Below are 27,350 nucleotides of genomic sequence, written 5' to 3'. Positions count from 1 at the left end.
TTAAAAAACCCTAATAATTGATATAGTGATGCTTTTCTTAAGGTGATTGTTTATTTGATTATTCAACATTAATGGAAGGTGTCCCCAGTGCCAGTGCACTCTAACAGTTTTTTTTTTTAAACAAGGAACAGCTGCCTATAGCTTCTGTAACCATAACAAGAACTAGCTTGTTTAGTGGACATTAAACAACATTAAATGTAATTACTGTATAATTGGATAAAACTATGATGTCATTCTCTAATGAATAAAAAAATTGCAATCATTTGCAAATCGCTGTGGTATATGTAGGAGGAATAAGACTCTTAAGGAAATGCTTTTGTAGGATTAACTTCAGGTTGCATCACACCACCCCATTGTTCCTATTCCTGTTTTCCTATGACAGCATTCTACATCATGTTTTATTCCTTCCACCATGACATTACAGAACACGAGTGGTGTATGTTAGGTACCTGTTTGTCTCTTGGTGAGTGTTGTTTATGGCAATGCAGCTGTTGGAGGAGAAGTCCCAGCCACAGTACGGGTCTCTGGCCAGCACACAGTCCATACAGGAGATGTAATGGCCACATGCACTCAGCGGCACCTGCACCACTGCCGCCTCGGAGCCTGCATACAGCTGACCCTGACAAAATATGTGCACCAGAATGTGGGTCAAACTAAAACAGAATCAAACTGAAACCAAATCTCAAGCTGAAATAGGAACAGTTAAATTAACTGTAACACGAATTGGATAAGTATTGGGATAATCATATAATTACTGAATCATGATTAAGCAACAACATAACAGCTTTATGCGATGCAAGTGTGATTGATGATAGCACAAAATTAATATTTTAGGTGTGCATGTTCCTTAAACTACACTACAGAATTGTTAAAATGTGAGGAAAATTGTATTTCTATATTGTTTTGGAAAACTAACAAAAGGATAAGAGAAATATATATAAAAATATATTTTGGAAAGTGAGGGGGAAAAAAAGCCTTGCCTATCAGATTCTCACACCAATAGATGCACAGCGCATGGCAGTCTCTAACTGGCTTTAGTTTTATATTCAACTCAAAAGCAGCTCAAGTCCATAAGAGTTACTACAAACTTTAAATGAGTTTTTTGAGCTGTACTCGGCATTTTGAGGGTTGAAAATGGCTCAAAACATCATCTTCTGGTTTAAATCATCCTGAACCATGCAAAGCTGATGCCGATAAAGTCAGCCATTTTGGACTTATCTATCGTGAAATATACATTTACAACCCCGATTCTAAAAAAGTTGGGACAAAGTACAAATTGTAAATAAAAACGGAATGTAATGATGTGGAAGTTTCAAAATTCCATATTTTATTCAGAATAGAACATGCAGTAGATGACATATCAGATGTTTAAACTGAGAAAATGTATCATTTAAAGAGAAAAATTAGGTGATTTTAAATTTCATGACAACAACACATCTTAAAAAAGTTGGGACAAGGCCATGTTTACCACTGTGAGACATCCCCTTTTCTCTTTGCAACAGTCTGTAAACGTCTGGGGACTGAGGAGACAAGTTACTCAAGTTTAGGGATAGGAATGTTAACCCATTCTTGTCCAATGTAGGATTCTAGTTGCTCAACTGTCTTAGGTCTTTTTTGTCGTATCTTCCATTTTATGATGCGCCAAATGTTTTCTATGGGTGAAAGATCTGGACTGCAGGCTGGCCAGTTCAGTACCCGGACCCTTCTTCTACGCAGCCATGATGCTGTAATTGATGCAGTATGTGGTTTGGCATTGTCATGTTGGAAAATGCAAGGTCTTCCCTGAAAGAGACGTCGTCTGGATGGGAGCATATGTTGCTCTAGAACCTGGATATACCTTTCAGCATTGATGGTGTCTTTCCAGATGTGTAAGCTGCCCATGCCACACGCACTAATGCAACCCCATACCATCAGAGATGCAGGCTTCTGAACTGAGCGCTGATAACAACTTGGGTCGTCCTTCTCCTCTTTAGTCCAAATGACACGGCGTCCCTGATTTCCATAAAGAACTTCAAATTTTGATTCGTCTGACCACAGAACAGTTTTCCACTTTGCCACAGTCCATTTTAAATGAGCCTTGGCCCAGAGAAGACATCTGTGCTTTTGGATCATGTTTGGATACGGCTTCTTCTTTGAACTATAGAGTTTTAGCTGGCAATGGCAGATGGCACGGTGAATTGTGTTCACAGATAATGTCTCATCTCATCTCATTATCTCTAGCCGCTTTATCCTTCTACAGGGTCGCAGGCAAGCTGGAGCCTATCCCAGCTGACTACGGGCGAAAGGCGGGGTACACCCTGGACAAGTCGCCAGGTCATCACAGGGCTGACACATAGACACAGACAACCATTCACACTCACATTCACACCTACAGTCAATTTAGAGTCACCAGTTAACCTAACCTGCATGTCTTTGGACTGTGGGGGAAACCGGAGCACCCGGAGGAAACCCACGCGGACACGGGGAGAACATGCAAACTCCACACAGAAAGGCCCTCGCCAGCCCCGGGGCTCGAACCCAGGACCTTCTTGCTGTGAGGCTAACCACTACACCACCGTGCCGCCCACAGATAATGTTCTCTGGAAATTTTCCTGAGCCCATTTTGTGATTTCCAATACAGAAGCATGCCTGTATGTGATGCAGTGCTGTCTAAGGGCCCGAAGATCACGGGCACCCAGTATGGTTTTCCGGCCTTGACCCTTACGCACAGAGATTCTTCCAGATTCTCTGAATCTTTTGATGATATTATGCACTGTAGATGATATGTTCAAACTCTTTGCAATTTTACACTGTCGAACTCCTTTCTGATATTGCTCCACTATTTGTCGGCGCAGAATTAGGGGGATTGGTGATCCTCTTCCCATCTTCTGAGAGCCGCTGCCACTCCAAGATGCTCTTTTTATACCCAGTTATGTTAATGACCTATTGCCTATGGAGCACTTGCATGTGACGTCACAGCCGATCCAGATTGACAGACGCCATCGTGTCGGTCAAACGCCATATTCCGCCTTCTACTTCTGGTTCTACTTCTGCTTTCACTTCTACCTTTTCTTCTGGAAAACCCTACTATATACAATTCTACTACAACGGCTGCGGCTACAAGCTCTCCCTACCTGTGCACGTTTTTTATGTTTTTTTGTGTGTATTTTTGCGTGTTGTTCGTCTGTACCGGACTTCAATATCCACTACAACCGTATGGACTTACTGGACATTGGTTTCCAGCAGAAAATGACGGTTTGTAGCGATTTCCATCGCATGCACAACATTCCGGACAAGAAAAAAAAAAAACATTCCGGACGAGATAGCGAGACCAGCGGGGTCTCCATGGATTGTTATCGGAAGCAAAGTGAAGGAGGCGGCGCCGGGAGCGGAAGCAAGGCTGCAGAGCCAGCCTGTTGACTAAGCTCAGAAAACAGCCACTCAAATCTCCACTGCCAAGCCTCTACCTCTCCAACGCCAGATCCATGTAAACAAGACGGACGATTTGGAATTACCTTATTCTATTCTATAATCGGCTGGTCAGTGCTGTACTCAATACTTAAGTGACTTACCCATCCAATGAGGATTCTTGTTTACAAGATGCCACATCTGAGTCGCTGACAAATCCTGAATTTCTGTAAAGATAACTGTCCAGAGATTTATAAGCACGCAGTGCTTCACCACTGAACAGCGAGGGAAAGTTGATAAGGTAATTATACACGTCCGGGTATTCCGCTGGCAGTTCAAAATCCGGTCGTGAAAACTCCGTCCGGAAAGCCATAAGGGTCACAAATCTTTAGATCGTTTATTTTAGACATATATCTAGTTATCTGTTCATTAGAAAAATGAGCCGTGTAGTCCGTCGGTTGAAATTGATCCATTCTGTACACGAGTGCAGCAGTATTCAGCTGTGTTTTTGACCGACAAGATGGCGGTTGTGTACTTTCCGGTCACGTGACTGCAAGATCTCTATTGACCTAATGAGTTGCAATTTGGTCCTCCAGCTGTTCCTTTTTTGTACCTTTAACTTTTCCAGCCTCTTATTGCCCCTGTCCCAACTTTTTTGAGATGTGTTGCTGTCATGAAATTTCAAATGAGCCAATATTTGGCATGAAATTTCAAAATGTCTCACTTTCGACATTTGATATGTTGTCTATGTTCTATTGTGAATACAATATCAGTTTTTGAGATTTGTAAATTATTGCATTCCGTTTTTATTTGCAATTTGTACTTTGTCCCAACTTTTTTGGAATCGGGGTTGTAAAAAAAAGAATGTTAATGCCCTGCAGTTAGAGGTGGGCAGCCCACCTCCCCAAGCCCAGCCTTTGAGTGTGCTCATTTTCAAACATGTGCTGATCGAGACTGATTCACAAGAGTTTATGCTATATCCCCACCCCACATCCCTCCTCAGCCACTCCCAGACCCTTGCTGACTTTTTAGCATTTTTCTAAATTTTACAGTGGGTGGAGACAGACTCAGAGCTGGGCATGAAGTTACACTTTAACCTGTTTAGTCAATATACTACATACTGTAATACAGAGGCGATACAGTTTATTGAGAATTATCTATGTGGCTGTGTCTAAAAAAAGGGGGGGGCAGCTACATATGTTTCTTAGCATTGAGTTATTAGCAGCCTGGCTAATAACTTGCGAATAGCACTGTTCACTTTGGCTTAGAGCTCAGCTAAGACAAATATTTGTGAATGGAGTTGAAATAAATTCCAAATTTCGAAATTAGCCAAGCTTCAAGAAAGTTTGCTCTAAGCCTTCAATGGCTTTCCACTGGATATATATATAACCACCCTAAGTTGGGCATGTATGCATCTAATATGACTTGTTGATCATTCACAGCTGCTAGCAAGAAAGGTTAGCGTCAAAAGTGAAGTCTGAGTGAAAGAATGATGTGAAAAGCTGGTGGCTAAGTCATAATCTTACATTTCTTAGGGGTCATAAACATCCGACATCGGTAATAGGTGTAAAATGTTTGACAAAACTAACTTAAAGAAAATTCACAACAAATGTAACTAGTTTTTATTTTTAATTATTATTATTATTTTTAGGGCGGCACGGTGGTGTAGTGGTTAGCGCTGTCGCCTCACAGCAAGAAGGTCCTGGGTTCGAGCCCCGGGGCCGGCGAGGGCCTTTCTGTGCGGAGTTTGCACGTTCTCCCTGTGTCCGCGTGGGTTTCCTCCGGGTGCTCCGGTTTCCCCCACAGTCCAAAGACATGCAGGTTAGGTTAACTGGTGACTCTAAATTGACCGTAGGTGTGAATGTGAGTGTGAATGGTTGTCTGTGTCTATGTGTCAGCCCTGTGATGACCTGGCGACTTGTCCAGGGTGTACCCCGCCTCTCGCCCGTAGTCAGCTGGGATAGGCTCCAGCTTGCCTGCGACCCTGTAGAAGGATAAAGCGGCTAGAGATAATGAGATGAGATTATTATTTTTTTTTACAAGATTGAGGCAAGGTGAAGTTGCTCACTTATATACCAAAAAAATAGCCTCTTTCTTTGCCCTGTACAACCAGAAGGCACTGGGGGAATTTCCCCATCCCCACTGTATGAACATTAAAACAGGAACGTAGCATGACAACTGAACCACTTTAACCAACATCTACGGTAGTCCTGAAATGAGTCACCTTATTTAGGTTGACCAGGGATCAGTTACTGGAACTGCACCCAGTTTCACAGACCGCTTATATATAGTCATGTGGGGAGAAAAAAAAGTACCTCCCATGGAAACTGTTGACTTTTCTCAACATATTTAAACAAGCAAACATTTCACTCGCTTTGGTACAACGCCTATAGATAAAGGTGATAGCTTTAAAAAAAAAAAACAATCCAGGCCTTTTGGAATAATGTGCTCTGGACAAATGAATCAAAGGTAGAGATGTTTGGCCACAGTAAGCATACACATGTGTGGTGCAGACAAATGACACATAAAATGAACATTTTGTAGTCATTTTCAGAATTTAAATAAAAAAAAAGTAAAAAAAAAATAAGGGCACACTGGAAAAAGTAAGTACACCCCTACATTTATCACACCTTCATGTCCATAAAGTTAGACTCCAGTGTTCCAGTTTAGGTGCCACTGATTGGAACGTGCTGCAGATGGAGATGCAGGTGGAACCTGTCTTATTTATACATGATATGTAGGGTCTGGCGTTCTCTTTGCTATTAAAGTGTGTGATGTCATCATGCCACCATCTAAAGTTATCTAAGAACCTCAGAAAAAAGGGTTGTGGATGCCTATGAATCTGGCAAGGGATTTAAAAAGATCTCTAAATTATTAGAAATAAATCATTTCACGGGCGGCACGGTGGTGTAGTGGTTAGCGCTGTCGCCTCACAGCAAGAAGGTCCGGGTTCAAGCCCCGGGGCCGGCGAGGGCCTTTCTGTGCGGAGTTTGCATGTTCTCCCCGTGTCCGCGTGGGTTTCCTCTGGGTGCTCCGGTTTCCCCCACAGTCCAAAGACATGCAGGTTAGGTTAAGTGACTAAGTTGACCGTAGGTGTGAATGTGAGTGTGAATGGTTGTCTGTGCCTATGTGTCAGCCCTGTGATGACCTGGCAACTTGTCCAGGGTGTACCCCGCCTTTCGCCCGTAGTCAGCTGGGATAGGCTCCAGCTTGCCTGCGACCCTGTAGAACAGGATAAAACGGCTAGAGATAATGAGATGAGATGAGAGGAGAAATCATTCCACTGTGAGGAAAATCATCTCTGAGTGGCGTAGATTTCAAACAACTGACAATTTGTCCAGGGCTGGCTACACCAGCAAATTCAGCTCAAGAGCAAACTGTTCAATGCTAAACGAAGTCTCCAAGAACCCCAATATTTCATCACTAGATCTGCAAGTAACTCTTGCAACTGTTGATGTGAAAGTGCATACATCTACAATCAGAAATAGCTTAGACAAATTTGACCTTAAAGGAATGTTAAACAAAGACTATAGTTTGCCAGTGAACATATAGGCAAAGCCCAGGCCTTTTGGAATAATATGCTCTGGACAAATGAATCAAAGGTAGAGATGTTTGGCCACATTAAAAGTACACGTGTGGTACAGACCAAAGAGGGCTTTTCAGGACAAGAACCTCATACCAACTGTGAAGCATGGTGATGGAAATGTTATGATTTAGGGTTGCTTCACTGCCTGAGGGACTTGGAAGCTTGCATTCATTGATTCAACTATAAATTCTGAATCATATCAAAGAGTGCCTGAAAATAATACGAGATCATCTGTTCAAAAGTTGAACCAGAGGTGGACCTTTCAACATGATGGTGATCCTCAGCACACGAGCAAGTCCCACTAAGGAATGTTTCAAAAAGAAGAAATGGAGGGTTATGAAATGGCCTAGTCAAAGCCCAGATTTGAACCCCAATGAAATGTGTGGAGATTTGAAAATAGAAGTACATGTGAGAAAACCCTCAAACATCTTGCAACTGAAGGCATTTTGCATGGAAGAATGGTCAAAAAAATTTCAGCAAGCCAATGTCAGATGTCAATGGTGGACAAGTATGCAAAATGCCTACGAGACATTATTTCTGTTAAAGGGGCAATAGAAGCTTCTGAAACCAAGGGTGTACTTACTTTCTCCACAGAAGAATATTACATCTATTGATATTCTTGTTGAATAAATGATGGAAAGAGCTGATTTTCCTTGTTGTTTTGTTCAAGTATACTACTTTTATCTGTAGTCACTGTCTCAAAAGGGTGAAATATTTGCTTGTTTAAATATGTTGAGAAAAGTCGACAATTTCCATGTGATGTACTTATTTTTTCATGTGACTGTATAACCAATAAACTTTTGGCGTAGCTTCAGGGAGGAGAAAATCGAATGTAAATATTCTGAGGCTTACCGTGGTGGTGGAGAGGCGCAGTATCTTCACTGGGTCAGAATGATTAAAGAGCTGCATCTCCTCTATGATCACCATCTCTCCATTATAGTCGACTGCTTTCAGCACTGAACCGCTTGCTGTTACAAACACGTTTTATTTGTGAATGCTTATGTGAGCAAGCACTACAATTCGCTGTCCTGGATGTATTTAAATGTGTTTTGCTTAGACTTATGTAACCCATAAAATTGATCTATTTATTTTTTTTTTTATAAATGATGTAAACCGTACACTAAATGATTACCTGTGCCAATAAACATGACCTGATGGCTGCTCCCATCCAGGGCAGTAGTGCTGGCCACCACTATACGTGTAAATGCAGCTCCTTTCTTCACCAGTAGGGGCCGGTGAGAGGACGGAGTCACTGCCTGATCCATCAGAGGCTTGTCTCTGACAAACTGAAGGGTTTTATCAGGCAAATGCACGGACTTGGAAAACCCTTTCTGCCTTGCGTTATTGTTAATACACTACACACACACACACACACACACACACACACAGACAGTGCAACAGCTAGCATTATTCAGCTTGTTACTTTGGCGTATCTAGACTTTTATATGGAACACTTTCTGTGTGAAGAAAGGCAGTACAAATGCAAGTTGTATTAGTGTATTTTTGGACAGAAAATAAACCAATTCAAATGTCATACTCCATGCAAGCCCCATGTATTTATAAGGAAATGTTAACAGGAGCATTAATATAACTCTTGCAACTAGAACTATTGTCCGAGCCACACTGTTATAGAAAATTAATCAACACCTTCTGATGAATCAAAAGCGAGCGTTCAGCTGTGGTATAATTCTCTTTATTATATTCTGACATAATTAAAGAGACTGGCTCACCCTTCCCAGAATCCTCTGTACCGAGTAGCGAGTATCCATTTTCCATGCTAATGATATTCAAAAAATAATCTGTAACAATCCGCAACAATTTGGTGACATCTTAGGCCATAGGTCTTAAGTTTGAATGTGAAACCGAAGATATTTTATCAAAGTATCTATGTTTTTAATTCTTTTAAGCGATCCATTCCGTTTTTGTATGGTTATTTAAATGGGTCACGTGCATTCAAAACAAAAACACCAAACAAGATTCTGGGAAAGGGGAATCGGCCCCTTTAAAATCCTTTTTCCTTCATCACGGTTAACGTAAAAATGACTGCTGCAGAATTACTTGATAAGTGTTGAACTTACAGCTCCAGGACGGGGGTCAGGCACTTCTCCATTGTACGTCACCCATTTTGAAATGGAATTAACATTATACAGTGTTTTGAATTTGCCTTCAGAGAACACTTTCCTGGTGTCTTGTATCCCATAGGCACACACTGCAGAGTACTGCGATGTGCTCCTGTCAATCAAATCACAGCAATGAAATGAGTGTGTTAGGATGGAGCTTAATAAAACTACTTCTAATTAAGTGTTGGGTTTCTGCTAGAGTTATGATTATTTTCTACACAAGTTCATAGTACAACACTGTAGTGAAAATACTTTACACAAAAATAAAGCAGTATCTAAGGCAATTATATCCATGACTGAATTTGACTGACAGGATTTCATTTGACTGTGTTGTAAACCAAATAATAAATTTCACATACTGCATATTATGAGGATCAGTATTTAATATATACTGGTGTACACAATATAAAGACAGCAAAGTGGTGCGGCATGCCCATTTCACAGCACCAGGGTACTGTACACGGGTTACAGTTTGTGTGGAGATTTCGTTTGCTTTTCTGTTTCCTCCCAGTTCCCAAAAACATGACAGTACACAGAGTGGCTACACTAAATTGCCCATAGATGTGAATGAGTGTGTGAATGTGTACCCCAATTATAAAAAAAAGTTGGGATGCTGAATCAGTCGCACGTACACTCAAGCACAGACTTAAGCACACAGTAAAATTTAACCTCTGCATTTAACCCATCTGAAGCAGTGAACACACACACACATCCAAGTGAGCAATGAGCGCGCACACATACCCAGAGCAGTGGGCAGCTATGCTACAGTGCCTGGGGAACAGTTGTGGGTTAGGTGCCCTTGCTCAAGGGCACTTCAACCCAACCTCAGGCCATGGCTGCCCCATGTTAACCTAACCGCATGTCTTTGAACTCTAAACTGTAAATAAAAACAATGTGATAATTTGCAAACCCTATGTTTCACTGGAAATGGTACAAAGACAACATATCAAATGTTGAAACTGATAAATTTTATGTTTTTTTTTTAAAATATATGCTCGTTTTGAATTTGATGTCAGCAACACATTTCAAAAAAGTTGGGACAGGGGCATGTTTACCACTGTATACTGTTTACACTCTGTAAATGTTTTGGGAACTGAGGAGACCAATTGCTGTAGTTTTGAAAGAGAAATGTTGTCCCATTCTTGCCCGATATACAATTTCAGTTGCTCAACAGTTCGGGGTCTCCTTTGTCATATTTTGCACTTTATAATGCACCAAACATTTTAAATGGGAGACAGGTCTGGACTGCAAGCAGGCCAGTTTAGCACCCGGATTGCTTTACTACAGAGCCATGCAGTTTTAATATGTGTAGAAAGCGGTTTGGCATTGTAATACTGAAAGAAGGAAGGCCTTCCCTGAAAAAGATTTTGTCCGGATGGCAGCATATTGCTCTGAAACGTGTATATATCATTCAGCATTAATGATGCCTTCCCAGATGTACAAGCTACCCATGTCATCTGCACTAATGCACCCTCATACCATCACAGATGCTGGCTTTTGAACTGTGCACTGATAACAAGCTGGATGGTCGCTCTCCTCTTTAGCCTGGAGGATGCAGTGTCCATGATTTCTAAAAAGAATTTCTAATTTTGATTCATCAGGCCTCAGGACAATTTTCCACTTCACCTCAGTCCATCGTAAAAGAGCTCGGGCACAGAAAAGGTGGCGGTGTTTCTGGATATTGTTTATATCTGATTTTAACTTGCATTTGTGGATGCAGTAATGAACTGTTTTCACAGATGATGGTTTTCTGAAGTGTTCCTGAGCCCATACAGTGATTCCCACTACAGACACGTGTCTGCTTTTAATGCAGTGTCGCCTGAGGGCCTGAAGATCACAGGCATCCAATGCCAGTTTTCAGCCTTGTCTCTTGCATACAGAGATTTCTTCGGATTCTCTGAATCTTTTAATGATATGATGTACCATTGATGGTGTGATCCCCAAATTCTTTGCAATTTTATACTGAGGAACACTATTCTTAAATTGTTGCACTGTTTGCCCATGCAGTCTTTCACAGAGCGGTGAACCCCTCCCCATCTTTACTTCTGAGAGACTCAGCCTTGCTGGGATGCTCTTTTTATACCCAGTCATGTTACTGACCCCCTGCGATGATCTGGCAACTTGTCCAGGGTGTACCCTGCCTCTCGCCCATAGTCAGCTGGGATAGGCTCCAGCTTGCCCACTACCCTGCACAGGATAAGCAGTTATGGATAATGGATGGATGGATGGATGGATGGATGGATGGATGGATGGATGGATAGATGGATGTTATTGACCTGTTGCCAATTAAACAAATTATTTTTTTAGCATGACAACTTTTTTAGTCTTTTGTTGCCCCCTCCCAACTTTTCTGAAATGTGTTGCTGACATCAAATTCAAAATGTGTTTGTGTGTGTGTAAACAATAACATTTCTCAGTTTCAACATTTAATATGCTGTCTTTGTTCTGTCTTCAATGACATACAGGGTTTCCATGATTTGCAAATCTTCACATTCTGTTTTTATTGATGTTTTACACAGTGTCCAAACTTTTTTGGAATTGGAGTTGTATATGTATGGTACCCTTTGGTGTACGGGTACATTATGGGTATATGGTACACATATAAGCTATTACATATCTACTATTACATTTAACAAATCAAATGTAGTTATTAAATTAGAAATGAAAGGCTACTGCAATTTAAAAGAGAACACATTGCAAATTAGGAATACAGTGTGCAATTCTGAAGTTAATGGCAAACCATAAATCACTAGAAATAACAGTTAAAAGCTTATTAGCTTATCCATGTGTCCTAATCACCTTGGCCCTACATCAAGCTTAGGCTGATCTAATACAAGTGGTAATGTTCAAGTCCTCCATTTTAGGGTTTGAGTGCTATGTGCATTGTTGGACTGGTATAAAACCATAATCGTGATTGAAATTTACATATATCACCAATAATTGTCTTATAATGGTGATTTGTTTGCAGGGTCTTCATTGCAGTTATTCAAACCTACTCTTTTGTCATGTTTGAACTGAACTATACTCACGTCTGAGGAGTGAAGACTCCATAGAACACACAGGTTCTCCAGGGGCCTGAACAGAAGAGGAAAACATCCTGTATAATTAAAGGCAATTTGCTTTGAGGGACAGGACAGTCCAGACGAGCCTTTAGGAATGAAGTCCACTTCTTCTGCAATGTCCGCTCTCCTCCCATATCCCCCTAGAAAGGAGAGATCAGAGAGAATGAGAATAATTGCTACAATGCTGCAAAAAAAAAAAAAAAAACTTCGCAAGTGACTCTGGTCATATTTATTTAGTATTTCCAATGATAAAATGTAACCAAATATTTATTGGAAAAGTATTGTTCTATGGGCAGATAATACTTAACATTTTAGGCATTTATTTTTCAAAATAAGCAAAATTATCTGCCAAGAGAATAAGAAAAACATATTCCAGTGATCTATGAAAATATCAAAGGCAGGCTGAATCTTATTATATTTGATTTATAATGATCTCAAAGTAGAAATATTTTATCAATTTTCCCATATTCAAGATATTTTCACTTGCCAAGATGTGGGTTTTTTTCAGTGAAGGCAAGTTGGAAGTGGTCTTGCTGATTGAAATGAACATAGATGGTGCTCTTATGTGGAGCGAAGTGTAGAATTCAATCATCAGGAGATCATGAGTTCAAAACATAAATGACTCAATTTGTGACATGTATGGCTATCCAAAAGCCAACTGTGGGTGTCTGTTAGCTCATGTACCGAGTCTACGTTTTTATTAATCAGGGCTGAAATAACAATTGTGAGGTCCTCACCAATCATATAAACAAACAAATAACCTCAGGTGACAACAAAAATACACAACAGATTTCAATATGTTGTCATTTTTTTTTCAAAACATAAACCAACATTCAGAAACCAGGTACAAAAAATAAAGTACACCCCATAATTTAGTAACATGTACAACTGTTCTTGGACAACATGTTGTGACATGTACTATTGTTGATTTGCTGGTGTGCTTGGGATTTTGAGTAAATTTTTGGCCCAGCTTTACCTGCTGAGATGGCTTCACATTCATCTCAAGAATATTCTGGTATAACATGCAACCCCTACCACCATGTTTGACAGTAGGTAGGAGGTTTTTGTGGCCATATGCTGTGCTTGGTTTTCACCGAACATGGCGCTGTCCATGATGACCAAACATCTCTACATTGGGCTCATCAGTCCAAAGTATACTGTTCCAGAAGTTTTTAAAATTATTTTTTTAAATATGTAATTCTGTAAAACTAAGTCATGCTACCACATTCTTTTTGGAGAGAAGTGACTTTTTCTGATTCACCCTTCAATGAAAGCCATACTTGTTATTTCTGATTGTGCTGTCATGAACATGAATGATTAATGTGCTTACAAAGGCCTGTAGGTCATATGATGTAGCTCTTGGATTTTTGTTATACCTCAAAAAAAAAAAAAGTATCTCAGCATTATTCAGTCTGAAATTGATGGGATGTCCACTCCTGGAAAAATTGAAGCTCTCATTATGTAAACAATTTTTCTTACTGGAGAATGGTGAATTTCAAATTGTTTGGAGATGGCCTTATAACCCTTCCCAGATTGATAAGCAGAAACAATTGCTTCGCTGAAGTCAAGGCTGATGATCTTTCTTCTTGGCATGACACAGACACACATCTGAGTGCTCCAGAACTCCAAACTGTCAAAATTTCTGCATTTATAGAGGTAGATACATTTCTTGATGATTAACAAAACTTGTGCATTTCTTTAGAAACACCTGGCTGCTACTTACTCTCTTAAGCAAAGCATTTGTGGAGCACGATCAGGGAACAGGGCACCACGTAGAACACTGTTGGCCAGCCGCTGTATCCCAACCTAGCTCCAGCCATCTTGATTCTGTCTTGCTCCTGGACCCAGTCAGGTTGGGACAAGAGAACAAAGCTGATGGCTGCACAACTCTCCCTCACGCTAATCCAAGTCATGACCAAGTCTGAACTTCAAATTCAAATTCAAGTCCTGTGACAATGGGCAAGTGGCGAAGCAGCAGGTGCAGAAACACTGGAAGCTGTAGTCATGAACCTGCACGTAGATGGCCCAGGGCATAGGGTCGCTCTCTGCTGGAACGAAGCAGCAGCGGAGTTCGGCAGCCCCGTGTGTCTGAGCAGCCCTGTTTAGGATTCGCTCTGCTCACCTTCATGGAGGAAGGGGTTAGAAAAAGTGCCCCAAATATAGCCTGCTTCACCTCACCCTGGCCAGCACACCATGGCTGGCGGGGATCCCACTCAGCGGTCAACAAATACAATAAATAAGAAAATAAATAAGATAGTGAAGGTGACAATCTCAAAGTGTCCCTCAAAACCCAAGAAATTGACCTCAACTCCTGTGAGTTGCTTGCTCAGGATCATCCACCATGGCAAGCAAAACTCACCAGTGGCGCATGTGCAACAGAGGTGAAACTCATCACAGAAGCCCAGAAGAAATTAGCTGTGTGGAAAGCTTGAACTATCGCCACCCCCACTACAGCACCTACCCACGCGTGCCCAACATGTGGGCGTATCTTCAAAGCCTGGATTGGCCTCATCAGTCACCTCTGGACCCACAACCGCCACCCACCAAATTGAAGTCATGGTCATCTTCAACCCTGAAGGACAAACATCATCACTCTCTTAATAATTGTGGAAGTAGGAAGGAATTTTTCCACTTGGTTTCAGAATCTTGGTTTACTTTTGGAGAAAAATGACTACATATTGAAATCTGTTTTTTTGAAATTGCATTTTTCAAAGTTTTTTCGTCATCACCTGAGGTTGGTTGGTTGTTTCTAGAAGAAGTTGGAGAGGACTGCACAATTGTTATTTAGGCCCCGATGAATAAAAACATAGACTTGAAGAAGGGTATAGATAGTTTTCACATGACATCACAGAGTCGGGGATTCCCTAGTGGCGGCCATCTTGCGGGTCAAGCTTACCGTACGGGTGACTGAGCACACATTGTAACGCGCGAGTACAAAGTCTTCAAAAGAACCCAAGCAGGCTATTTAAAGCTAGCAATGGTGCACACCTGTTGTATTCACGGCTGTCGTAATAGGTCAGGTGATGAAGTCAAGTGGAGCTTTTATGGAATTCCCACTGTACGGGAGCACGAAGGCGAGCAAACAAAGAAACTCAGCATACAAAGGAGAAATCTATGGCTTGCGAGAATCAACTGCAAGGATTATCAGCCTTCCAAACACAGCATAGTCTGCTCCGATCATTTTATAAGTGCTAAGTTGTTTAAATAAACAATCAATTGTGTTTAAGTTTGTTTTTGGAAACCAAAACATCATGTGAACAATCTCTGGAGAATGCCTAACTGGAGCCGCTGAGTGTACGTTTACATTGTAATGTACACTTAATATCGCTCGTTTGTCATGTTTCTATTTGAAACTTGTCACTTCACTCACGCAAGGGTCATTTTTGAAAAACATTTTAGGTCTATTCTGTATGATTTGATTTGTGTTTGGGATGCAAACAGCGCGCCTTTTGGCGGATGCTGCCTGAATCGCGCAGATCCGATTTTTTTTTTTTTTGGGGGGGGGGGGGGGCGTTGGAGTGTCTGATTATAATTTCAAAGTAAATTCTGTATTAAAATTACTAAATAAGCAAATCCGTTACAGTCCATGAAACAGGAAGTATAAGGATGAGAAAAAAAAACAGTAATCGGAAAGCTGCGCACATTTGCGCAGTCCTGCACACCGCTCGGGCTGCGCAAATGTGCACAGCTTTCCAATTTAAACTGTTTTTTTCTCATCCTTATACTTCCTGTTTCATGGACTGTAATGGATTTGCTTATTTAGTAATTTTAATACAGAATTTACTTATTATAATCAGACACTCCAACGCCCCCCCCTAAAAAAAAAAATCGGATCTGCGCGATTCAGGCGGCATCCGCCAAAAGGCACGCTGTAGAATATATAAAGTTGTATATATCAGACAGCCTTTAAAGTTTGATGAAGTCAGTTGCAGGTTTTGGAGCAGGCTTTGGTAGTTTCAGGCTTTGGCAGCCCTGCATAGTCACTTGAAAATGCATCTTTGTCCACTTCGTAGGGGTCAATTCCCCCAATCAAGGCCAGTTTGGCTGCATACCGTTGTGGTGAGATGTCGTCTAATGTATCTATATACTTCTGTTTGCTTAATTTTGCCGACATTGATCTTTATTTTAGAAAACTGACTATATAACTTCATAAATTCGTCCGAGATAACATAGCCGGTAGTGGCAATGGTCCGTTTTGTTTGCCCCGCAAGATGGCGGCTGGGGGGGCGTTCCCCGGAATGCCGTGATGTCAGTGAAAACTATCTATACTTTCTTTTTCCCATGATGATGTATGAAATAGGACAGTTAGTGCTCTCCTCCAATCATGTTTAGCTGCTCTAAGATGTTGAACGAGCTGTTAGAAAATCTGTTGTGTGTGATAGGGAAACTAATTGTTTGCATGCAAATGACTAAATTTGGGAAAAGTGCTGTAATGTTGGCCAAGGAACATCCTGTTGCAGGGAAGAGTACCTTACAGACACGAGCCACCCTTGACACTTCCAGCTTATTGTAGGAGTCGTATTCCACAGCTGTTTCACTAAAGAAGAGGTAAATCTTGTCATCGTCCCCCTCTGGGTTTTCCTTTCCTTCAGCAACGTGCTTCATGCCAATGAAATTGGGCTCTGAAATCACAGAACTAATCAGTGATAATCTTAAGCTGAGTAGAAGAATCTCATGTTCAAAGATTGTCACAACTAAACTAGATATAAACTAGAAGTTTCAATTTTATACAATACCAGAAATGGTTCAATTTCAATACTAAAATCTTCTAGTTATCCCTTTCCAAGTGCAATAAGATTTATGTAAAAATTGATACTGGCGTCATGTTTGATTTTCACACTGACCAACTTGACTTTTTGTGTGTGCACGCGTGCACATGCACACAAATTCTTACCACTGAGCCAGGAGGTTATGAATTCAGTTCGTACAGTGTCATCTGAGCTTCGCATCATAGCCAGTTCTGAGCCCAGGAAATTCACAGATGTAGCAGAGTACAGCTCTCCATCTAAATGCCAAGAAGAACTGTAATATTATTATAACATTAGGATGATATCATTCGGTTACTTTCCTATAAAACTATCAAAAGTATCATATCAGCTATCATGAGCAGCATCTGTATTAAAGTGGATGTGCATTCACAAAAAAAATAATGCATTTACTAATTAAAAAGAGTAAAGAATGAAACATATTAAAGAGGTCCACTTACATGTGTTTTTTGAGCTGTAAACTAAACGAGGTGATTGTACTGTGATGAAACACATCAATGCTGCTGTTAATACTGACAAACTGACAATTGTATCGTTGTTTTTTTTTTGTGTGTGGGGGATGAAAATGGCTCAAAACGCCATCTGTTGCTGAAAATAATCCTTATTCTTGCAAGACCGATGCTGACGTAGAGTCAACCTTTTGGTATGTCTCTACGTCATTAAATTTTTCGAGAGGAAAAAAAAAAGAATGTTAACACCCTCTTATCAGAAGTGGGAAGTCCACGTCCCCCAGTTCCCACGCTTGAGTGGGAGTCTGTGAAACTGTGCTCATTTTCAAATACAACCCCAATTCCAAAAAAGTTGGGACAAAGTACAAATTGTAAATAAAAACGGAATGCAATGATGTGGAAGTTTCAAAATTCCATATTTTATTCAGAATAGAACATAGATGACATATCAAATGTTTAAACTGAGAAAATGTATCATTTAAAGAGAAAAATTAGGTGATTTTAAATTTCATGACAACACCACATCTCAAAAAAGTTGGGACAAGGCCATGTTTACCACTGTGAGACATCCCCTTTTCTCTTTACAACAGTCTGTAAACGTCTGGGGACTGAGGAGACAAGTTGCTCAAGTTTAGGGATAGGAATGTTAACCCATTCTTGTCTAATGTAGGATTCTAGTTGCCCAACTGTCTTAGGTCTTTTTTGTTGTATCTTGCGTTTTATGATGCGCCAAATGTTTTCTATGGGTGAAAGGCTGCAGGCTGGCCAGTTCAGTACCCGGACCCTTCTTCTACGCAGCCATGATGCTGTAATTGATGCAGTATGTGGTTTGGCATTGTCATGTTGGAAAATGCAAGGTCTTCCACGAAAGAGACGTCGTCTGGATGGGAGCATATGTTGCTCTAGAACCTGGATATACCTTTCAGCATTGATGGTGTCTTTCCAGATGTGTAAGCTACCCATGCCACACGCACTAATGCAACCCCATACCATCAGAGATGCAGGCTTCTGAACTGAGCGCTGATAACAACTTGGGTCGTCCTTCTCCTCTTTAGTCCGAATGACACGCGTCCCTGATTCCCATAAAGAACTTCAAATTTTGATTCGTCTGACCACAGAACAGTTTTCCACTTTGCCACAGTCCATTTTAAATGAGCCTTGGCCCAGAGAAGTTGTCTGCGCTTTTGGATCATGTTTAGATACGGCTTCTTCTTTGAACTATAGAGTTTTAGCTGGCAACGGCGGATGGCACGGTGAATTGTGTTCACAGATAATGTTCTCTGTAAATATTCCTGAGCCCATTTTGTGATTTCCAATACAGAAGCATGCCTGTATGTGATGCAGTGCCGTCTAAGGGCCCCAAGATCACGGGCACCCAGTATGGTTTTCTGGCCTTGACCCTTACGCACAGAGATTCTTCCAGATTCTCTGAATCTTTTGATGATATTATGCACTGTAGATGATGATATGTTCAAACTCTTTGCAATTTTACACTGTCAAACTCCTTTCTGATATTGCTCCACTATTTGTCGGTGCAGAATTAGGGGGATTGGTGATCCTCTTCCCATCTTTACTTCTGAGAGCCGCTGCCACTCCAAGATGCTCTTTTTATACCCAGTCATGTTAATGACCTATTGCCAATTGACCTAATGAGTTGCAATTTGGTCCTCCAGCTGTTCCTTTTTTGTACCTTTAACTTTTCCAGCCTCTTATTGCCCCGTCCCAACTTTTTTGAGATGTGTTGCTGTCATGAAATTTCAAATGAGCCAATATTTGGCATGAAATTTCAAAATGTCTCACTTTCGACATTTGATATGTTGTCTATGTTCTATTGTGAATACAATATCAGTTTTTGAGATTTGTAAATTATTGCATTCCGTTTTTATTTACAATTTGTACTTTGTCCCAACTTTTTTGGAATCGGGGTTGTACATGTTGATTGAGACTTGTCATTCAAAGGAGTTTACACCCCCTCTTCATCCCCTCCCCACCTCCCTTGTCTCCTGACCCTCTTGCCTACTTTTTGAAAAGCCATTTTTCTAAATTATGCACTGAGTTAAGCTCAGAGCTGGAGTGAAGTTAAACTTTAAATAACTCCCTAACTGAACATTGTGTCCTTTAATTTGTTACGTCATGGAGCAGTTATGCATTAAGAGTGATGAAGCACCTACCGACAAGTTCAGAGGCGTATCTCTGGAAAGGATCAAATGGACACTTCCCCTTCCCATCATTTTGTTTATTTTCCAGAGCCAGGTTGCCGTCTGTATAAGACTGGAAGACAGAACACAGCACAGGCTACATGAAACATCTACATGGTGTGTTACAATGCAGCAAAATATTCACAACGACTGAAAGTTTACTAATGACTACAATAACATGATAATGACATTTTGCAGTGAAATAATGTGAGATATTACTCACCATTAAATCACAGGTTGGATTGAAAGCATTGGTACCACACACATACATCCTGCCGTCTGGCATTTTATGAAGGATCCGGATGTAATTACGACATTCGGTCTGGAACGGAAATAACAGGGTCCAGTGAATTATCTCAGTCTGGACTGTCAGAAAACAGAGATTCAGTTCATTCCAGACCAGGTCACAGAACAACACAAGACAGACGAATAACGTGGAATAATTACATGAGCTAGTTTAAGGACTCACTGAAGATGAGATGCAGATGAGGGCTTTATATGATAGCATACCTGTTCTTAATCAGATGATCTGTCAGTAATGATGTTTGTTTTACACACAGTCCTCACTAGTACACTTTCCAGAGGACATTTTATATTTACTGCACAAAAGTGTTGAAGCTAACCAGGGTTTGAAAGAAACATGGCCTTGGGTTCTTTACTGTATTAGGAAATGTATGATTTGTTACACACATTTGAGACTTTATATATATATATATATATATATATATATATATATATATATATATATATCTGTGGTGGCCTTGGAAAACCTTTCATACAGTAAAAGTTTGATATTTTCTGATTTTATATATATATATATATATATATATATATATATATATATATATATATATATATATATGCTTTCCTGTCTTTAAATTGGTGTCTTATTTGGATATATATATCAAGCATAAGTAAAGTCTTCTACTTTTCAACATTTTGAAAGCCTGATTACTGTGAGTAAGTGAAAAAGGAAAGAATGAGATTACATTTAAGTATTTAATTTTAATTCCATGGAAATATATCTTGCCTTCATCTAGATTTATAACCTAATTTACTTATGTAAAGACATCACTGTCAAAATCGAAATTTTAAAGTAAGTTTACAATAGGAAATGAGTTATCACTGATTATCAACATCATTCATATGTGTCACCATCCTGAAGGAAAAGTTATTTACATTGCTTAAAAAAAGTTCTCATCCTTGTTTCGTCACTCCCCTGAGCTCTGCTAACACCGCTGCGGAAATAATCACTGATTCATTCAACAACTGTTCTGTTGACTAATTATTAGGTGTGCTGTATGTATATTTTTGACGCTGTTGATTTGAGAAAATCCAAAATTAATTAAAAATTGTGCACTGAATTTGTATTTTTTTTTAATTAAAAATATATATGTTGTACAATCATTCTTGTACAATACATTATGAGGAAATACATCCTGTCAACATCCAATCTAACAAAAGCCCCTGATGGAACTCCCACAGGTTTGATCTGGATAATTTAACTATAATTTTTACAGCAAAAAAAAATTCACCTCCAAACTTTTCCCTTTGTATGAACATGTCTTCTGCATATCTGGAGTCACCGCCCACTTTACCTACAAGAGAGATACTCAGTATAATTGTCCACTGATATAGTCTTAAATACAGTACAGGTTAAAATGTATTACTACACCCAACAATTATAATAATAATAATCATCATCATCATCATCATCATCATCATTATTGCACCTTTCATTCATTTAAAATGCATACAGACATAATGAAACAAAATGTAGCCAAATAAAATAGTGAAACAAATATGCAATAAAAATAGAACTGACAAAAAGGAAAAAAATATTTAAATGATGTATAAAATATAATAAATATGTGAAACTAGAATAAATGTACAGTAATTAAAATAAACAATGTAAAAATAATGTAAGGCTAAGGCAAATAATAAAACACCAGTTAAAAGTTACACTGAAAAAAGTTTTGAAGGTTGATAATATTTAAAGGTAACATGTTTGGTATCAAAAACCAAAATCTGCTTCATGAGTTTAATATGTTGAATGTGAAGGTTTTAGACACAAGCTGGAAGACATTTTGAGATGTAGGTCCTGAAGTACCAAGAGATTTAAAAACTAGGAATAACATTTTATAGTCAGTTCTAAATTAAAATAATGCTACCTGAGGATTGTGAACAAGCTTTAATAACAATAATAATAATAATAATAATAATTTTCCTGACCATAGCCTTCTTGTGGGTGATGTTTGTGAGGTCCAGGGCAAAGATGGCCTCTCGAGCTCCCAGGATGAGCACACCAGTGTCTTCTCTCAGGAGCATGGTGGAGTAATTCCACACTCCCTCCTCTTGAAAAACATGTCCTCTGTCACCTAGCAACAGCAGAACAGACTTTTAGGGCTTAGCGTTGTGGAGTAGCTATTGAGAGGGAAGACTCGTGCTGCTCTAATAAAGAAGAGTCCAAAGAAGTGAAGTAGATGTAAGACTTGGTGATAAATTAGCAGAAGATACTTTATCGTTGGTTAATCAGTAACCCAATAATGCTTTGTGTTATTTGGATTTGCAATACTGACCTTCTGAATGCTGCAGCATTCAAATGCCCCAAATGCTCAGTTGTTTTTTTTTTTAATTATATATTGTGAGGATTTTCCATATTTCCTGTAAGAGCTTCTATGTGCAATGTAAGGGCTGTTTCACAATCATGGTTGTCTTTTTGAATAACACCAACTAACTCCTGCAGCTAGGTTCAGTATGTACATGCTGGAGTTTCTTATACCTTATTTTACAGGGACACAGCAGCCCTATCAACAGCAGTACTGTCTCTTATAACTTCTTGTGGGTGGTAGAAATGGGCAACTGGACTTGCTTGAAGATTCTTGAAAATGTTTCACCTCTCGTCCAAAAGGCTTCCTCAGTTCTGTCTGACTAATAGGGAGTATCAGATATTTATCCTCTCCTGGTTCAGAATCAGAATTCTGATGACCAGCTCATCTAAGGTGTCATTGAGGCATCATGTTGGTGTGGGTCGCTGGAGGCTGGGTGTGAACGGCGAGTCATTAGGGTGATCAAAGGATTGCCCGTTAGGGTGATCAATGGCAATCTGACTCTCTCTGTCCTCCTGTGAGTCCCCGAAAACAGCTGGGTCCTGGCGTACACCCAGCCGTCTGGGAAGAGTGTCCAAGACCACCTTGTAGATGGTTGACAAATGATGTCTTAGACCCCCACCTCTGTTCAGTGATGGCTGTTCCAGGTTGACAAAAATGGCTTCTTTGACTCCTCGCTCATACCAACAATCCTCTCTGGCTAAAATGCGTATGTCACAATCCCGAAATGAGTGTCCTTCATTGTTAAGATGAATGTAGACAGCCGAGTCCTGGCCTGAGGAGCTGGCTCTCCTGTGTTGGGCCAAGTGCCTGTATAGCGGTTGTTTCGTCTCCCCAATATACAAATTTGTGCAATTCTCACTGCACTGAATTGCATACACTACGTTGTCCTGTTTGTGTCTGGGTATTCTGTCCTTAGGGTGGACCAGTTTCTGTTTCAGGGTGTTATTGGGTCTGAAATGTACCAGAATGTTGTGTTTGTAGAAGATCCTCCTGAGTTTCTCAGATAGACCAGAAATGTAGGGAATGACAATGTTCTTGCGTTTGTTCCTGTTATCATCCTTGTCAGTTATGTTCCTTTTTATGCTCTTTAGGAAAGCCCAGTTGGGATAACCGCAATTCTGAAGTGCTTTCTTGATATGATTCTGCTCTTTCTCTTTTCCCTCTAATGTTGTAGGAATGTTCTGAGCCCTGTGTTGCAAGGTCCTAATGACAGAAGCATGGATGCGCCATGGGATCACCAGTGTCCCCTATTGTGGCCAATTTATACATGGAGGAAGTGGAACATATAGATTTGACCACTTTTGCAGGAGTTGCTCCCAGCCATTGGTTTAGATATGTGGATGATACTTGGGTTAAAATCAAAATCCAGGAGGTGGAAGCTTTCTTGAAACACATCAATGCAGTGGATAGCAACATCAACTTCACTCGGGAGGATGTCAGTGGGAATAATCTAGCCTTCTTGGATTGTGATGTACACATTAGACAAGACAGAAGCCTTAGTATCGAGGTCTACCGGAAACCCACACACACAGACCAGTACCTACTTTTCGACTCTCACCACCCACTGGAACATAAATTACCCCCAATTTATGTTCCAGTGGGTGGTGAGAGTCGAAAAGTAGGTACTGGTCTGTGTGTGTGGGTTTCCGGTAGACCTCGATACTAAGGCTTCTGTCTTGTCTAATGTGTACATCACAATCCAAGAAGGCTAGATTATTCCCACTGACATCCTCCCGAGTGAAGTTGATGTTGCTATCCACGGCATTGATGTGTTTCAAGAAAGCTTCCACCTCCTGGATTTTGATTTTAACCCAAGTATCATCCACATATCTAAACCAATGGCTGGGAGCAACTCCTGCAAAAGTGGTCAAATCTATATGTTCCACTTCCTCCATGTATAAATTGGCCACAATAGGGGACACTGGTGATCCCATGGCGCATCCATGCTTCTGTCTGTAGAAACTTTCATTAAACTGGAAATAAGTGGTAGTCAGGCAGAGGTCAAGCAGGGTGCAAATCTGATCCGTGGTGAGTTTCGTTCTATCCAGTAAGGAGCTATCCTGAAGGAGTCGTTTTCTTACAGATTCGACTGCTTCTGTGGTGGGAATGCAGGTGAACAGAGAAGTGACATCGTAGGAAACCATGGTTTCATCTGAATCTAGTTTGAGGTCTGCAACTTTAGAAGCAAAATCTTGGGAATTTTTGACATGATATGGTGTATTCCCAACCAGAGGAGCCAAGATGGTGGCTAGGTGTTTAGCAATGTTATATGTGACTGAGTTTATACTGCTGATAATAGGTCTGAGAGGAGCTCCTTCTTTGTGAATCTTGGGGAGTCCGTATATGAGAGGCACGGCTTCCCCAGGGTACAATCTGTAGTAAACAGATCGGTTGATGGCTTGGTCCTTTTCTAGTTGTTGCAAGCAGCTAACAACTTTCTTTTTGTTACCACTTGTGGGGTCCCTCCTCAATGTTTCATAAGTGGTTGTATCACAGTTTACTATGACCTGGATGATTGAGAATCTTCACAGACATCTTATAACTTCTTATAAATATATTTGTAAAAGTCAAATGCAGGCTCAGTTTCAACCTTGTGGTTATTTCATTTAATTCTACTTTAATCATTACATTTAGATTTTACATTACATTACATGGCATTTAGCAGATGCTCTTATCCAGAGCGATGTACAACGAGTGCAAAAGTCAGGTACACGAAGTGCTGAACTTCTAGACAACTGGTTTACTGGTTAAATTCAGAATGGCATTTTTAGCACTGACTAAGTTTTATTTTGGAGCATAAACTTTCATCCACAATAGAAAAATACTTAAGTGGAAGTTACATTTTTATGTAAACTGTGTTTCTTCGAGTGTATCCTTCATCCATCAGAAACGTCCTCTCTGGAAAACACTCGCCATATGATGAGGTTGTACATGTAAATTATTTTTAAAAAAACAAAGAAAATACAGGATGTATCTCTTTTGAAACAGAATACTCAGTTCTTGCACAATAGGGGGAACATTTTTTAAACAGGAATTAAAACAGATGTGGGACACATTTGCAGCAGAACTTCATATGCAGTTGAAATGCGTGAGAAAACCACAAGAATTCTCACTATTTCAGTTGTTACAAAAATGAGCACCATGTACAAACACTGCTGTTTGTAGACTATAAGAAAGTGGGTTAATTTTAGAAATACACTATATGCTGTCTTCTCACACAATTAACATGCCCAGTATATGACCTGTAGGTCTGAAATTCTGTGCAGTTCATTTCCACCTCAAAAGGTCATTTTTGGCAGCAGGACAACAGAAAAATCTTTCATTTGATTCTGGACTACTGTGGACCCAAAAAGTATACCCCGATTGTGAAACAACCCTTCACAAAATTAAGTATTGAAATGAACAGTTTTTAACCATATGACTTCAACAACTCATTAACATGCTTTTAATTTATTGCAAGGCTTATCACAGTAACATTATGCAGCAATGTCTTGCAGCCAAGTCCCAATCTGCACCTGGGTTTTTTTTTTTGAAAAGACAGAGAAAAAAAAAAACAGTTCACTTACTGCTCAGAGAAACCGTTTTCCGTGGTGTGCTGTACAAAGGCCAACCCTGGCCAGAAGTCAATACAGCTGGCCCCCAAACAGACAAGATGAGGAGGAACAACATGTCGTTAGCGCTTCAAGTCTCTGCTACAGCACAAGGCCACTCTTAGTCTCTCAAACAATGACACTGTAAAATACTGGACTTCTGCCCGCGCTTTTTAACCTCAGCCTCACCACGTTACTTCTCTTTTGCAGTCAACACCACCTTCATACTGAGATATATAGCTTGGTTTTATTCATGTAGGCTGCCGCTTCAAAGATCCAGGAACCATGTGAGGCCATCTGGGAAAGCAAGGAGAGAGAGACAGAGATTTGGAGGGGAAAAAAGCATAAGAAGCGGCAATAATTCTGTTATACTGCTATAGTGATGTAAATGTGGCTTCAAAAGTTCTTTCTGCTCTGGTAACATTTTGTAAATGCTGGTACAGGATGTAGCAAAACCACAGATGCCAAGAGCCACTTCTTTGAACTTTGTCAGTTTAAGCCAAGCATCAGATCAGCACGCATATCACTTCAACTTCAGACTCAAAATGACTCATTTTAATTTTTTACTCAATGTGAAACAATTCTATTTTTTCCAACATGAAGTATTAAGCGTGTGGATTTATAAACATTTATTATAATCGAACAGATTATAATCAAATTGTTGTCCTGCACATGATATGGATTTAAAAATGACATTTGAGACAAGGAATTAAATCTCTTACTGTAAATTCTCATATATGCACTCACTTGTCTTTAAGAGAAATCTCAGGAATGTGTATGGCATGTAAGAAACAAGTATTTTTATGTGACTAATATTTGTATTTAAAAAAAACATTAAAATGTTTTGAAGTGTAAATACCTTTTACAATTGTAATTCTATACAATTACATTCTACAAAGTTGAGTTGAGGGACTTTTGTCATTCACACAGCACTCAGTTGTTTTCAATCAGGACAGTATAGCTCACTCTTAATTTCTTTCTGTCTAGTTTATACATGAGTTACAGTTTCCTGTCCTAACATTATAGTCGAACAAGCACGAATGATTCTGATACTATAATTATGCACATATCGATGACAAAAAAAAACCTCAGACATCCGAAACTGAGAGCTGAAGAGCTCATTTTAAAGGCCATACTTTAGCTCAAAATTAGCCAACAACCCTGTTCACAGTTTGTACAGTGTCTTGCAAAACTATTCATCCCCCTTGGTGTTTGTCCTGTTTTGTCGCATTACAAGCTGGAATTAAAATGGATTTTTGGAGGGTTAGCACCATTTGATTTACACAACATGCCTACCACTTTAAATGTGAAAATTGTTGTTTTATTGTGACACAAACAATAATTAAGATGAAAAAGCAGAAATCTGAAGTGTGCATAGGTATTAAACCCCCCCCCAAGTTAATACTTTGTAGATCCACCTTTTGCTCCATTCCATTCTGCCATCAACTGATTGTGTTAAATAATGTTGTGGAGAAATCATTGAACTTGATTTCATCCAGTCTATGGATGTGATGTGACCCTAGTGATTACTGATAGGCTGTCTCAGTGTCACCTGCGAAAAAATCAATCACGTTTTAGAA

General features: G+C 39.9%; 1 protein-coding gene across 3 annotated transcripts in view; it reads right to left on the bottom strand.

Annotated features, from left to right (window-relative positions):
• LOC132871713 (semaphorin-4E-like) overlaps positions 1–27,350 on the bottom strand; it is a 48,084-nt gene that overhangs the window by 8,605 nt on the left and 12,129 nt on the right. For 2 of the 3 annotated variants that reach the window (XM_060906144.1, XM_060906143.1), the window contains 12 exons: positions 25,747–26,067; positions 21,801–21,946; positions 21,104–21,166; positions 19,792–19,890; positions 19,542–19,641; positions 17,050–17,160; positions 16,626–16,777; positions 12,123–12,295; positions 9,052–9,205; positions 8,106–8,328; positions 7,826–7,941; positions 450–619 (listed from right to left, as the gene is read on the bottom strand). In XM_060906144.1, the coding sequence (XP_060762127.1) occupies positions 450–619; positions 7,826–7,941; positions 8,106–8,328; positions 9,052–9,205; positions 12,123–12,295; positions 16,626–16,777; positions 17,050–17,160; positions 19,542–19,641; positions 19,792–19,890; positions 21,104–21,166; positions 21,801–21,946; positions 25,747–25,849 (1,610 nt within the window). In that variant the 5' untranslated portion in view covers positions 25,850–26,067. The remainder of the gene's footprint in view (positions 1–449; positions 620–7,825; positions 7,942–8,105; positions 8,329–9,051; positions 9,206–12,122; positions 12,296–16,625; positions 16,778–17,049; positions 17,161–19,541; positions 19,642–19,791; positions 19,891–21,103; positions 21,167–21,800; positions 21,947–25,746; positions 26,068–27,350) is intronic. The other variant, XM_060906145.1, reaches the window with a different exon arrangement.

Source organism: Neoarius graeffei, chromosome 23 (genome assembly GCF_027579695.1).
Source record: "Neoarius graeffei isolate fNeoGra1 chromosome 23, fNeoGra1.pri, whole genome shotgun sequence".
NCBI lineage: Eukaryota > Metazoa > Chordata > Actinopteri > Siluriformes > Ariidae > Neoarius > Neoarius graeffei.
Note: the sequence above shows the minus strand (reverse complement) of the source record. Positions and strands in the feature narration are given on the sequence as shown.